A 15,218-nucleotide genomic window follows, 5' to 3' on the forward strand; every position below is an offset into this window, starting at 1 on the left:
TTAAACATTTTTGTAAAGGGATGAGAAAAATATATAATTTAATCACCTAACAAGCCTAATAAATAAATATGCAATCATATACAATTAAATAAAGCATACACACATAGGTATTTGTGATTATTTTAAATTTACTTTTTCAAATATTTTCAAAATGATGTTTAACATATTCAGGAATTTTTCACTGTATTTCCTATAAAAAAAATTCTTCTGGAGAAAGTCTTATTTGTTTTATTGCAGCTAGAACAAAAGCAGTTTTTAATTTTTTAAAACCATTTAAAGGTCAATATTATTAGGCCACTTAAACAATATTTGTTTTGAATTTTCCACAAAACAAACCACCGTTATACAATGACTTGCCTAATTACTCTAACTTTACCCTAATTGACCTAGTTAAGCCTTTAAGTGTCCTTTTAAGCTGAATACTAGTATCCTCAAAACTATATACGTTGACTTCAACTATAAATAACCAAAAGCCACTGTTGTGTGTCTGCAGGCAGAGATCCCGAATCGCTTCGAGCTGAGTGTGCGGCGTAACGCAGTGCTGGAGGACTCATACAGACGCATCCTGTCCGTCAAGCGCTCGGAGCTGCTGAAGGCCCGCCTCTGGGTGGAGTTTGAGGGAGAAAAGGGGCTGGACTATGGGGGCGTGGCCAGAGAGTGGTTCTTCTTGATCTCCAAGGAAATGTTCAATCCGTATTATGGGCTGTTTGAGTATTCAGCCACGTGAGTGAAGCAGCTTTCATTCTCTCAGAAAAATCAGACTCTTAGGAGTTGTGCTGTCAGATTGCATTATAGGCAAAACACTGCAGACAAAATTACTGAATGAGTGTGTATGGATGTTTCCCAGTGATGGGTTGCAGCTGGAAGGACATCCGCTGCGTAAAACATGTGCTGGATAAGTTGTTTGATTGATTCCTTGATTTATAAAGGGACTAAGCCGAAAATAAATTGAATGATTTTTATAGACCTTTTTCTTGGAACGCAAAATTACCCATGATGCTTTGCGTGTATGCGCAAGGAGAATGCGAAGAACTTCTGGTCGGCAGCTAATGCGTGTAAACAGTCACATTTGGACAGCTTTGAAACGATAGTTTTAATCTATTTTACCTGCTTTTATCCTCTTTGAACTAATACTGTTGTCCATCAGCAGCATCTCCTGGACTGATCATTTAAAGAAATGCGATCTAATAGGATGGAAAACAGCTGCTGTGAGGCGTTTCCCCCTCGTTGTCAGACGGCATCTTCTGCAGTTTAAATGAAGCCTCGTCATCGCTAAAGTCAACATTTTCTCTTTATTTCAAATATATAACCAGCCCAAACTAATGTAATTCACCAAAATGTTTGACACACACACGTAGCCTGTACTGTGCCACTGACACACTGATTTAATAACAGTGACAAAGTGAAAATATAGGCTAGTGTCATTCCGAAATGACAGAAAAACACAAACCGTGGTGAAAACAACACACGAAATAAAACACAAACGGCTCGCGATTAGAATGAACAGCAAATCAGCCAGCAGAGGATCAATAACAGACTTTTATTGCTCATTTTTGTAATTGCACGACTTTCATACCTGTTAAGTTTCATGCCAGTACTCTGGTTTGCTCTCTCTCTCTCTGTGTGTGTGAGTGTGTGTGTGTGTGTGTGTGTGTGTGTGTGTGTGTGTGTGTGTGTGTGTGTGTGTGTTAAAGAGCCGCTGAGCTAACAGCTGACAGGCTGACACACACTGTATTTCTGACGGCAGACACGTGAACTAGGAGAACGTTTTTCTCGTATTTCTGACGTGCTTGAACCACATGTGACAGATTATAACAGCTTTAACAGACACATTTTTAAGTTGTGTGTCACAAAAACACTTTGTTATCCATTAAAAACGTTGTTGAAACCCATTTTCGGAGCGCAAATGACCAGTTGTACACGCTGTAAACGGAAATTTTTAGCATTCTACCAGAAGAAGCTGGTCGCTATGGCGCCCTCCATGCAGCAGCCATGAAAAAGGTCTATAGTCCGTTTTGTTGAGACTTTTTTGACTTAAATCTTAAGTAAATGGACGTGGAAAGTGTGTGAGTAGTCAAAGAGAAGTTAAAACCCTTAATGTAATCAGTGGCGCCCCCAGAAAACTTTCTTAGGGGTGGCCAGAAGAGGCCGCACCAAATCTTGGGGTGGCACACAAAAAAATAATGAATTAAGTGTAATGTTATATTTTTGTTTTTGGTAAATGTAATATTGTAGTTTTTATTCATTGAATTAATTCTTCTTGAAATATTGATATTGATATTGATATATACTGTATAAATAACTTTTATAAATAACTTTTTACGTGCTTTTATTGTACATCATATGGTATATGCCATGTCTAAAATTAATGAAGATTAATGAGTTTATTATTCCCAGAGATGGGTTGCTGCTGGAAGGGCATCCACTGTGTAAAAATGTGCTAGATAAGTTGGCGGTTCATTCCACTGTGGCGACCCTGGATTAATATAGGGACTAAGACGAAAAGAAAATGAATGAAAGAATAATGAGTTTATTAATAACCCAAACAAATGATCAAACTGAACCAAAAAGGCATTGCTATACACACTCACTATACCTAATAATATCATTTATCCATGTTACTTTTTGAGCCATTTTATTAATGCAGCTTCTTCTATTGATAAACTGTACCTTAAGGTAAATATTAAATTGCCATTGCTGTCTATTGAAGGTGTGTGCGTGCTGTCAACGACGATCGGGGAGGGTAGTGGCGGTTCTAGTTTAAATGACACCCTGGGCGAACCACCCTATACACCCCACCTCCCTTGAATTGTTAGATTTGTTATTCAATAAATATAACAATTTATTTATAATTATTTTAAATAAATACAATTAATATTATTATACAATTATTATTCTGAATAAATAACAGAAATCAGTCCTAAATATTACTGGAAAACAACAACTGGAGTGATATGCCAAGATCACTTGAGAAACCTTTTGCATGAAAATTAATTATGACATTTCTAAAGAATACAAAAAATGTATTATAGAATTATCTGTGGTCTTAGACCAGATCATGGCTGAGAAATCATGTTATGAAGTCTTACCTCCCTGACTCATTATCCCTCCTTTCTGCTTTAAAGGCATGCTTAGTGAAAGTAACATCATCATCATCATCATCATATTATATAAACTTTAGTCGACTTTTACCTCTGCACAAAAGGCTGTTACTCCGTTTCACGGCGCATGAGGGGCGCGTATTTTGTCGGCGTGCATGCAAACAACCAACCGGAATTCACACGGGAGTGCGTGAGGCGCGCGGGAATGGTTTTCTGCGCGCATGCGTCAGTTTGCTTTCACCAGCATTCAGCATTGAACCAGCACTAAGGGGGAGAGACAATCAATCAGCTACGTCAGTAACACCAACAATAATTTAGTGGCTGCATATTATTTATTTAAATGTTGTGGATTTATAAGTACATAATGTCAACAGCAAAATTATATTGGGGTGGCCGAAGGGGTGGCCACAGGGGTGGCCAGAGTTTACCGAGGGGTGGCCGTGGGCCCTGGATGTAATGAACTGTAATGACTGTAAATTGTAATCAAGATGTTAATGTGACTGTTTCAGGGACAACTACACCCTGCAGATCAACCCAAACTCAGGTCTGTGTAACGAGGACCACCTCTCCTACTTTAAGTTCATCGGCCGGGTGGCTGGTATGGCGGTTTATCACGGGAAGCTGCTGGATGGTGAGTAACCAGTCAAGACCAAACACTCACACAACTCATATTCACACTGTTTTACTGCGGCTCTGGGGCCTGTTGCACAAAGCAAGTTCAACACACTCTGAGGTGCAGAGTAAGTTTTGGGTTGACTAATCCAAAGAAGTGCAAACGGGTAAAGATCGAGTTAGGTTAACCCTGGTTTTGCCCAGGATTAGTGACTAACTCTGGTGTGTTTTAAATGTTAAAGGGGATCTATTATGTGAAAGTGACGTTTATAAGGGGTTTAAACATGGTGGAGTGTCAGCAGTGTGTAAATATCTCCAGCCTCTAATGGTCAACATGAATGAATTGTGTTTGTTATAATCAGACTTGATAAAAACACTTTGATTGACATTCTTCCTTTGTACGTGTCATCAGAGGGGGAAAGCCCCGCCCACTAGTGACCATCTCTCCCTTATTAGCATATGAGGTTAGTCTTGTTTTTGAATCTGCCACTATGCTAACACATAGGCATTTGTAGCTCCACCCTTTTCTGAAAAGAGCACAATCTCATTTAAATTTAAAGTGACAGTCACCAAAATTCCTCAATTAGGATAAAAGCCTAAAAGGGTCAGTTTCAGGGAGTTATTAAACATTATCTGTGTGCTATTTTCAGCTGAAACTTCACACACACTATTAATATTTTACATCTCGTAAAATGGAGCATAATAGCTCCTCTTTAAATATGAATAATATGTAATTTTTTAAAATGTAAATGTTAAGCATTAATAATATTAACTGAAAATTTAACAGTATTTGAATATATAAAATATAAATAAATATAATTAATATAATATAAATTAATTTATTAATAATAGCAAAAATTAATTTGACTCAATAATGCTTTGTGTAAAACTCATTCAGCAAAACAAAGCCATGCGCAGGAGGACTGGTAGTGGCTTTATTGCCATAATATTACGAATATATTGTATATTATGATAATTATATTCCAATAATAGCTGCCACTTACAAATGTCACTTTACTCGCAGCTGATTGGTCCAATTTGGGTTTGCATCTCTAACCTATAATAAACCCACCTTCTTAAGGCCAAAAACTCAGTTTGCTTAAACTAAATGTGAACTTACCTGGCTTTATAAGGCTTTATTCAACAGGCCTCATTCAGACCGATTCACTGAACACAACAGATGTCACCTGCTCTCAGCTTTGTGTTGCTCTGAAGTGTTTTTGTTATTGTTTTTTTCTGCGTAGCATTCTTCATCCGACCATTCTACAAGATGATGCTGCAGAAGCCAATCACGTTACAGGATATGGAGTCAGTGGTGAGTCACATGCACTGCTTAGCCAATAAGAAACAATTATATACTCGGAAAATCAGCTTTTTTTGGAGAAAGCTAATTTTTTTTTTTTGCAATATTTTTATTTTATTTTTTATTTATGTTTTATTTATTTATTTATTTTTATTTTATTTTTTATTTATGTTTTATTTATTTTATTTTTATTTATCCTTTATTTGTTTCGTTTTTCATTTTAATATTTTTTTTACATTTATTTTATTTTACTTACTCTTTATTTATTTTTTATTTTTGTTAGTTTTATTTCTTTATTTTATTTTTTTAATATTATTATTTTTTTTATTTTAATCTTTTTATTTTGTTTAATATTTTATTTTATTTTATTACTGGCATAATTTCATTTCAGCAACTGTTTATATACGTATTTTTATTAAGGTAAAAACAATTATTTAATAATTTTCAAGCAATTTTTGTTTTTACTTGATTTTATTCAATTATATTATATTTTATTTTTTATTTTATTATTTTTAATTTAATTAAATTGTTTTTTATTTAACGTAATTTTATTTTATTTTATTTTATTTTATTACTGGCATAGTTTTATTCCAGTAACTGATTATATACTTATTTTTATTCATGTAAAAATATTTTTTTAATAATTCCCAAGCAATTTTTGTTTTAATAGATTTAATTTTATTTTATTATTTGAAATTAAATTTTATTTTATTATTTTTAATTAAATTTAATTTTATTTAAAATGTTTTATTTTATTTTATTTTATATTATATGGTGTGTCCAGTAACAGTAGCAAATCATTACAAACAAAGTCAATATCTCTGGGTTGTTAGAAGTAGTTAAAGTTACATTTTAACACACAGTGGGTGCAGAGAACACTAATAACGTGGTTAATATCCCATAAAGTTTTGTCTTAGGCGCTTCACACTCAAAATACCGGTAAAACACTTGTACTGAACGCTCAACCTGTTGTTTTTGCTCGATATTTCAGGACAGCGAGTATTTTAATTCCCTCAGGTGGATCCTAGAAAACGACCCCACAGATCTGGACCTCCGGTTCACCATCGACGAGGAGCTTTTTGGACAGGTATTCTTCTCTAAATCTAATGACACTGTCATTTTATTTAGAATTTTATATCATACTGTATATTAATGTCAAAAATCTGAGGTAATTATTTTGCAGTTTTTTGCATTTGTTTTATCTGTATTATATTGTCCATGAAGAGAGCTGTGCTTAGCCAATAGTGATGTTTCCATACAATGATATGAGTTAGATTTAGATTAGATGAGGAACTTTTTAGGCAGGTACGTTTCTCTAAATGGAATGTACACTCATACAGGGTTTCTGCAGGGTCTAAAGATATGAAAACATTTCAGTTTTAGCCCTTAAAAAGTTTTAAAATCACTGAACTTTTATTTTTCTTCGACTTAAATAATTGTAACTCATTTCATTTTAATTATTTTTTTTAATGTTATGTTATTTATTTTATTAACATTTTATTTTGTTATGTTAGATCAACATCATTATTTAAAAAGTTTTTAAATCAATGAACATTTTTTTAATTGAATTGTAATTTATTTATTTGTTTTTTATGTTTTATTTTTGTTTTTGTTTATTTGTTTTATGTTATATGTTAGCCCAACATCATTATTTAAAAGTTTTAAATCACTAAACAATTACTTTAGATTTTAAACAATTATAATTTGTTTAATATTTATTTTATTTACATATTTGTTTATTTATTTATTTGTTTGTTTGTTTATTTTATTTTATTATGTTGAATTAAAATTCATTCATTCATTCATTTTTTTTTCAGCTTAGTCCCTTTTTTAATCCGGGGTCGCCACAGCGGAATGAACCGCCAACTTATCCAGCATGTGTTTTACACAGCGGATGCCCTTCCAGCCACAACCCATCTCTGGTCATACACTAGGGATAATTTAGGGATAAACTATGCGAACGCAGGGAGAACATGCAAACTCTACACAGAAACGCCATCAGGCATGGTTCAGTTGGCCGGCCCTGGCCCGATTGGAAGAGGTGTGCCTGAACGCGGTTCACTTGGGCTTTGGCGCGGTACGCTGGTAGTGTGAGTGCAAAGTATATCTGAGCACGAAACTGAAGACGAGATGTGAATTTCTAGGGACTGTTTGATATGGATTTATCAATCATTCTTACTGTTCAATGAATGCAAACTGTCGAAGATGATTAAGGACGCAAACCCCTCACTGCACCATAGCTGCACCTTCAGCAAACCTCCTAATTCCTGCAACACGAGGACTTTATGACTGTTTATGAGCGTCAAAAGTGGCTGATCTGTTCTGCAAAATATTTAACTGTCTGTCTCTGCATATCAAACGCTTAAAACGATATAACTAAAGAAATCTCCACTTAACTGAATAGTACATCATCGATGACGTAAGTGTGCTCCGGCTTGGATGCATAGTGAGTGCAGGCCATCGGAGCAGAGGGGTGGGGGGACAAGCGTGCTTCGGCACAGTTCAGGGCAACTGTACATAGAGTGAGTACGCCCTTAGTTAGAACATAAATAATTGTAGTTTATTTAATTCAATTTTATTAGATTTTTTTAGTTTGATTTACTTGTTTTATGGTATTTATTTATTTGAATTTGAATTTAGATTTATTTATTGAATGGGATAGCCCCTTGAGATGAATCATCTCATTTTCGAGGGGGTCCCTAAAAAGTTCCTAAATCACATCAAATAAATAAATAATAATCACATAATTGATTAATTAATAAATAGTTTAATTATTAAATAAATAAATCACAAGTTCCTACATCACACCATAATGTACATACAACTAGCAAACAAACAAACAAACACTCCACCTGAAACACTTCCCACAATCTAAAGCCTAAAAAAAATGTTATTTTATTCTCTTATGTTTGGTTAACATCATTATTTAAGATGTTTTAAAATCACTGAACATTTTTTTAGAACTTAATTGTAATTTATATAATTTTTTTATTTATTATATACTTTTTATTTTATTTATTTGTTTAATCTTATTTATTTACTTTTTATTTACCTATGTTAGATCAACATCATTATCTAAAAAATGTAAAATCACTGAAGATTTTTTAAGAACTTAAAAAAATTGTTTAGTTTTTTTATTTTGTTTATTTATTTTATTTACATTTTATTTTCCCATTTCCATATAATGCGAATTCTTATAGCCATTTTTTAAACATTAAAATATTTATTTATTTCAGTATTTCAAATAGCATTACTACAGATTACTTGGACCACCATCAATATTTAAAGTTTTAAAAGCCCTAAACAAGTTTTTAAAGATTTAAATAATTGTAATTGCTTAAATTGTTATTTATTTATTTGTTTTATTTTCCCATGTAATGTGACCTTTAATAACTATTTTTAAATTTAAAATTATATATATTTTTCATAGATTATATATATATATATATATATATATATATATATATATATATATATATATATATATATATATATATATATATAGTAAATTTTTTAATTTGTATTTTTTCTGAGACATAAATACTTCATTTAATTTTAATATATTACGATTTTTACTTGATTGTTGTTTATTTTATTTACATGTTGTTTTCTTATGTTCATGTGATGTGACATCTAATAAACAAAAGTAGCAAAGTAGATTTAAGTACTATTTTCCATTCATAATTCTCTTTAAAAGCTCTTAAATTTGACTTGAAACCAGCAGAAACCCTGAATATAATTATTCCCGATAACGTACTGAATGCTGCATGATAACTGTAGCCAAGATTGAGTGGATGGCATGAATGAAAGCTTTATAAACTGATTATTCCAGTGATGTTGATCTGTTTGTTCTGCAGACGCACCAACATGAGCTGAAACCAGGAGGTGCTGATATTGTGGTCAATGACACCAACAAGAAGGAGTACATTCAGTAGGTTTTACCGCCATCTAGTGGCACAGTATAAAGCACATTTTGTTTTGTTTTTAATTAATAACCTTTTATACTGTTATATATTATTATTTATACTTTATTGTTATATATTAATGTTTTTTATTTATTTAGAAAAATATTTTACATTTATGGTTATTTTATTTATTATTATGATCGTATATGGTTTTATTATTATTATTAAAAATTATTTTATTTTATTTAATGAATAATTTTTATGATTTAATAAATTAGTTTTATTTTTGTGCATATAATAATTAATCTACTGCATCTCTAAACATCTCACGGTTCAAAATGACTGTAAGATGGTGTTTATTTTATTATTTTTAAATTTATATTGTGATTATTATTTAAAAATAACTTTATTAATCTTATTATTATTATTATTATTATTTAATACGTTTTCTTTTCTTTATTCTTTATGTAATTTTACTTTTTTTTCTATTATTTTGCATAATTATTGACTTACTTTTATTAAACACAGAAAAAATATTTTTGGATGAATTTTGCAAACTGGTATATTATTTTTTTACTATGGATGTCAATAGTTAAAAGCTTTCCAGTATTTTTCAGAATATCTTCTTTTGTGTTCAATGGAAAAGGAAACAAAGGAAAGCAGTAGAGCTCGAGTAAATCTTCAAGTTTTATTTATAAAGCAAATGTTGTGCTAAAGTTCTGTACAAAGCTAACCAAAATTGAATATTACCACAACAACAACATAAAGCTTATAAGATATTGTACAAGTAAAAGGATGCAAAATAAGCCATAAAAACACTCAAACTTGAACGTGAAAGTTTTCATTTTTGGCTGAAATATATCTTCAAAGTCCTATTCTGCCTCTTTTTACAATGTAAAATAAGTCTGATGTATAATTAGTGTGTATGTGTAAAGTTTCAGCTCAAAATAGCACATAAATAATGTTTAATAACTCTCTGAAACTGTATCTTTTAGGTTTTGATTCTAATTGTGCTGTTTTGGTGACTACCGCTTTAAATTCAAATGAGACTGTGCTCTTTTTAAAGAGAGCGGAGCTACAAATGCCTGAGTGTCAGCATAGTGGCAGATTCAAAAACAGGACTAATGTTATCTGTGGGAAAATCTGAAAATGTCAGTGTGTGCTTCATGTTTCTGTCAGGCTATTGAGACTCCTGTCGCTGTTCATTTGTGCTTCATCTAAAACTCCACATCTATAATCCTCTTAGTTATGCTGACATTATCTTCAGCAGCTCAAACACTCTAATGGCTAATGGACAGACGGCTGCTTCTCACTCAGGGCTGCTGTTTATGCTAATGAGGGAGAGATGGGCACTAGTGGGCGGGGCTTTCCCCCTCTGATGACACGTACAAAGGGAGAATGTCAATCAAAGTGTTTCATTCATCAAGTCTGATTATAACAAACACAATTCATTCATGTTGACCATTAGAGGCTGGAGATATTCACACACTGCTGACACACAACTGTGTTTAACCCATTATAAAAGTGATTTTTGCATGAAAGGTCTCCTTTAAAGTCATCAATTTTTACCAGATCATGCTTCAGGATTGATTTCAGCGCTGTCTCTGGTGTTTGTTTGCAGTCTGGTGATGCAGTGGAGGTTTGTGGATCGCATACAAAGACAGATGACGGCCTTTAAGGAGGTAAAGACACCCATTCAGCCATTCGGGTCACTGTTGAGAGTGAGAGTTTCTCTGTCTTATGTCACACTCACTTAAAAGTCCCATGAGGTGCTTTGAGATGAGCATTTTGATGTTTGACGTAATCTCAACTGAAACATGAAGACAGGGAGGGGCATAGATTAGCCACGCCCCTTTTTAAAAAACAGCCAATAGTGTTTAGTTTTGATTACAGCTCTGCCAGTGAGAGTGGTCGAGCTCAAGCGCATCAAATAAAAAGTCAATGAGAGGAAGGGGGCGGGGCATGTCAGACACTAGAGAGCATTTGATTGGTCAGGAGATTTGATGATAAACTGAAGTATGAGGTGATGTCAATAAATACGTTGATCCATTTAGGCTGAAGTGACAAAACTGCAAGCTTTACATGTTTATATCAGTATTTTCTTCTAAACCCAAATCTTGTCACTGTTTTGGAGCACACTGGCTTATAGATATCCTTAAGACCAACATACTGATACTGACAATGTTTATTTTAATTATTATTTTTATTTTAATAGCCGTGATGTCACTACAGAGGAGTCAAGCTTTAAATAGGAATATTCATTCATTCATTCAATCATTTTCTTTTCGGCTTAGTCCCTTTATTAATCCGGGGTCGCCACAGCAGAATGAACCGCCAACTTATCCAGCACGTTTTTACGCAGCGGATGCCCTTCCAGCCGCAACCCATCTCGGGGAAACATCCACACACACTTATTCACACACACACACACACACTTATACACTATGGAAAATTTAGCTTACCCAATTTATCTGTACCGCATGTGTTTGGACTGTGGGGGAAACCAGAGCACCCGGAGGAAACCTACGCAAACTCAGGGAGAACATGCAAACTCCACACAGAAATGTCAACTGAAGTGACCCAGCCGAGGCTCGAATCAGCGACCTTCTTGCTGTGAGGCGACAGCACTACCTACTGTGCCACTGCATCACCAATAGGTTGATATTATTTGATAAATGTTATTTGGTTATTTTTGAGTTAGATGCTAATGGTCTAATCTGATTCAATGATCTATGCTAAGCTAAAACTCAACTGTTTAACTCTAGGGAGCTGTAAAATGAGGCTATTTTCTTTTTTGAAAAGTGCTATGTTACCTGATATATAACAGACCCCCTTGTTTTTCCGCTTTTTTTTTTTTTTGTGATTTTTCGCGATAAAAATGACTGATTTTGTGGCTGTAATACCCAGAATTTTGTGGACAATTTTGCGATTAAAATATATAAAAAATTATATATATTCATTTATTTTCTTGTCGGCTTAGTCCCTTTATTAATCCGGGGTCACCACAGTGGAATGAACGGCCAATTTATCCAGCAAGTTTTTACGCAGTGGATGCCCTTCCAGCCGCAACCCATCTCTGATAATCATCCACACACACATTCACACACACACTCATACACTACGGACAATTTAGCCCCCCCAATTCACCTGTACCGCATGTCTTTGGACTGTGGGGGAAACCAGAGCACCCGGAGGAAACCCACGCAAAGGCAAGGAGAACATGCAAACTCCACACAGAAACGCCAACTGAGCCGAGGCTCGAACCAGCGATCGTCTTGCTGTGAGGCGACAGCACTACCTACTGCGCCACTGCTTCGCCATATATATATATATATATATATATAGAGTTTTATACATCATCTTTTTATTATTATTTTTTTAAAATAGCTTAAATTAGCAAATAAAGCACAAGATAGGCCTACTGGGCTCAAAGGGGATGCCTCTCAGACACTTGTAGAAGCCGTCATTCATTCATACATTCATTCTCACTAGACTTGGTCTTGGTCTCTTGTTTATCCTCATAGCATCCACATGGGATAAAAGAACAGCATCTTAACTCTGTCTTTCATGAAATGGAGTTGCCGTTTAATGTATAGTAAATCAGACTCATTCAAAGTAGCAAAAACACGTCCTGAACGCATGTTACACTTCCGACTGTACAGTGCGTTTTCTTTTCTTATAATGCACAGAGTTTTGAGGTAAGAGATGTTTTCATTTGCCATTCAGTGACAGTCAGACAGTCTCATCCAGTTCATCAAACTCCGTCTTTTAAAATTGAAAGCTGAATAAAACAGCCTCCTAATAGAAGCCGGCGTATCAGCGCGCTGCTACATTGAAAACATGATTCAATTCGCACCTTCTGATTAGTTCTCGGGATATAGCGGCTTTTGCTGTCAAAGGCAGGTGGCGTTAAGCTGCTTTTGCCAACAAACTGTTATTTCTGAATGCGCTGACGCTGTGATTTAGATGATTTGGAGCAAATCTATTGATGGTGTACTACGTGCCTAAAGCATTCACTCAATGTCATTAGCTCATTTTTCAAGTGGTGCTCGCTGCAGAGCCATTTGAGGAGAGGTGAGCTCCAGAGAGGGGGAGCTTAAGCTTGAGCTCCACCTTTTTTGCACTTCTTCTACGAGTGATGTCACTGGGGGGTAGGGTTAGGGGTGGGGTTGGTGTACGCATTAAAACAGCTTACAGGAGGAGGAGCGACAGCTCATGCTCCCCCTCTCTGGAGCTCACCTCTCCTCAAATGGCTCTGCAGCGAGCACCCTCTCTCATTTTTGGCGAAAGAGGCATTTAGCGGCTTTTGCATCTGAACGCTTCAAGTGTGGAGTCCCGTGAAGGAGATGTTTTGTGTTTACCTCATTATTAAAGTTGTTGCACGTCCACCGGTTTCCATCTAAGGATGAGCGAGTTTGAGCTATTTCTAGATTAAGGTAGCATTCAGAAAAAATAAAACACCAGCAAAGAAACTCAACACAAAGAAACATAGAAACCTACAGCGAAGTATCATAGATATGTACACTAGATGTCGCCTGGCCTATTGTTGTCTATTGGACGGAATGCGTCAATAGCGCCGCCATCTTGCTACAGGGTAGCGCTCCTTTGAAATGAATGCGGGGTACAGTGGAGGACTGTGGCCATCCAAAGCCAGAGATATACAAATATACACATATATCTGTGATCGGGAGTTTTCCTGGATGTTAGTATGTCATTTTTTTTTTCTAATTACGGAAATTATAATTTTACATCACTTTTCTACATTGATGGATCAGTGACCGCACGGCCATTCCTGACAAAAAGCTTGTGTTTGTGTGTACAGAAATGTACTATTCACCCTCCCTGTTAAATCTGATCTAATCATGTCCTGAAACACAGCTCCTCTCCTGCTTTCACTGCTCATACTGACGGAGGGAGCGATTCGTTTGTGAATGAATCCCCCGAACGACTCTTTCACTAACGTTAGCCGACAATAATACAAGTTTCTGGCAGCGCAGCGTCTTGTTGTCATATTTCTTTTGCATTGTTTGCTGATTTTATTCAACAAAACTAGCATAAGCCGAGTGTTTAGTGCGAGTTGGAGCTGCTTTGCCGTATGGTGAATGCAGTAAGTGACTGTATTATCATCAATAACGTGACCTGATTAGCACAAAAGTTCAGAACATACAAAAAAAACAACTTAATATTACCTTTGAAATGTTCTGCCTTTGTGCTTTGATTTCTTTGTTTGCTCGTTACTACACCTGTAGACAGCGCTAAAGTCCAGTATCTTCACGTAATAACACTGTCTTGTCTAGTGCGGTTGAATGACATTTGTCCTGGGAGCACTGTACCAATATGGCGGCGCTATTGACGCATGCTCAGGGTCCCTATGCGATATCTAGTGTATATATCTGTGGCGAAGTATAAATGCACGACTAGACATAAGGCAGGCGCCGTGGGTCACACCGATCACTCCACGCAGAAGTTTCCATCAGCCTTAAATGGTTAAACTCAACTGGTAAACTCTATGGGAGATGTAAAATGAGCCTTTTTGGGAAAAAGTTCTGTGTTACTTTATGTAAACGGCGCAATTCTATACAGTAGGATACACTGTTCTTATATTTTTTGTCCTGATGTCTTTTCTTCAGGGTTTCTATGAGCTGATTCCTCAGGACCTGATCAAGATCTTTGATGAAAATGAGCTGGAGGTAGGCTTTTGACTTTTGTTGGTGTGTTTAGTTTCTTCATTTGAGGACTGTAACCCTGAGTCATTTCTCTGTGTGTGTGTGTGTGTGTGTGTGTGTGTGTGTGTGTGTGTGTGTGTGTGTGTGTGTGTCCGTGTGTGTGTGTGTTCAGCTGCTGATGTGTGGTTTAGGAGACGTGGACGTCAACGACTGGAGAGAAAACACCAAATATAAAAATGGCTACAACCCAAATCATCCCGCCATCATCTGGTTCTGGAAGGTCCGAGTTAATTTCTGAAATATATATATATATATCTTTAAATGCTTCCAATGTTTCATGAACTAAATTTACAATAAACAAATATTATAAAAAGGGCAGAGTTTTCTTAGAGTATTCAGTAATTGAGATTTATGACAATTAATGCAGCTTGTGGAAGAACTTTATAATCATAGACTTGTTTATTTATTTATTTTTATATTTTGCTTATTTATATGTTTATAATTTCAAAGTTATTTCTTTTGTATTTAAATATTTGTATTTACTTGATTTTATTTTGTTTAAATCAAATTCTACATGTTTATATTATGTATAGGAAGTAAATTTAAGTTCATTTTATTTTAATTGATTGTT

General features: G+C 34.8%; 1 protein-coding gene across 2 annotated transcripts in view; it reads left to right on the top strand.

The window, feature by feature from the left end:
* Nucleotides 1-15,218, top strand: part of nedd4a (NEDD4 E3 ubiquitin protein ligase a) — a 97,749-nt gene that overhangs the window by 77,470 nt on the left and 5,061 nt on the right. For both annotated transcript variants that reach the window (XM_087292785.1, XM_087292784.1), the window contains 8 exons: nt 494-723; nt 3,611-3,732; nt 4,958-5,028; nt 6,008-6,103; nt 8,874-8,947; nt 10,543-10,603; nt 14,552-14,611; nt 14,760-14,867. In XM_087292785.1, the coding sequence (XP_087148911.1) occupies nt 494-723; nt 3,611-3,732; nt 4,958-5,028; nt 6,008-6,103; nt 8,874-8,947; nt 10,543-10,603; nt 14,552-14,611; nt 14,760-14,867 (822 nt within the window). The remainder of the gene's footprint in view (nt 1-493; nt 724-3,610; nt 3,733-4,957; nt 5,029-6,007; nt 6,104-8,873; nt 8,948-10,542; nt 10,604-14,551; nt 14,612-14,759; nt 14,868-15,218) is intronic.

The sequence above is a fragment of the Danio rerio genome, chromosome 18 (genome assembly GCF_052040795.2).
Source record: "Danio rerio strain M-AB ecotype USA chromosome 18, GRCz13ab, whole genome shotgun sequence".
NCBI lineage: Eukaryota > Metazoa > Chordata > Actinopteri > Cypriniformes > Danionidae > Danio > Danio rerio.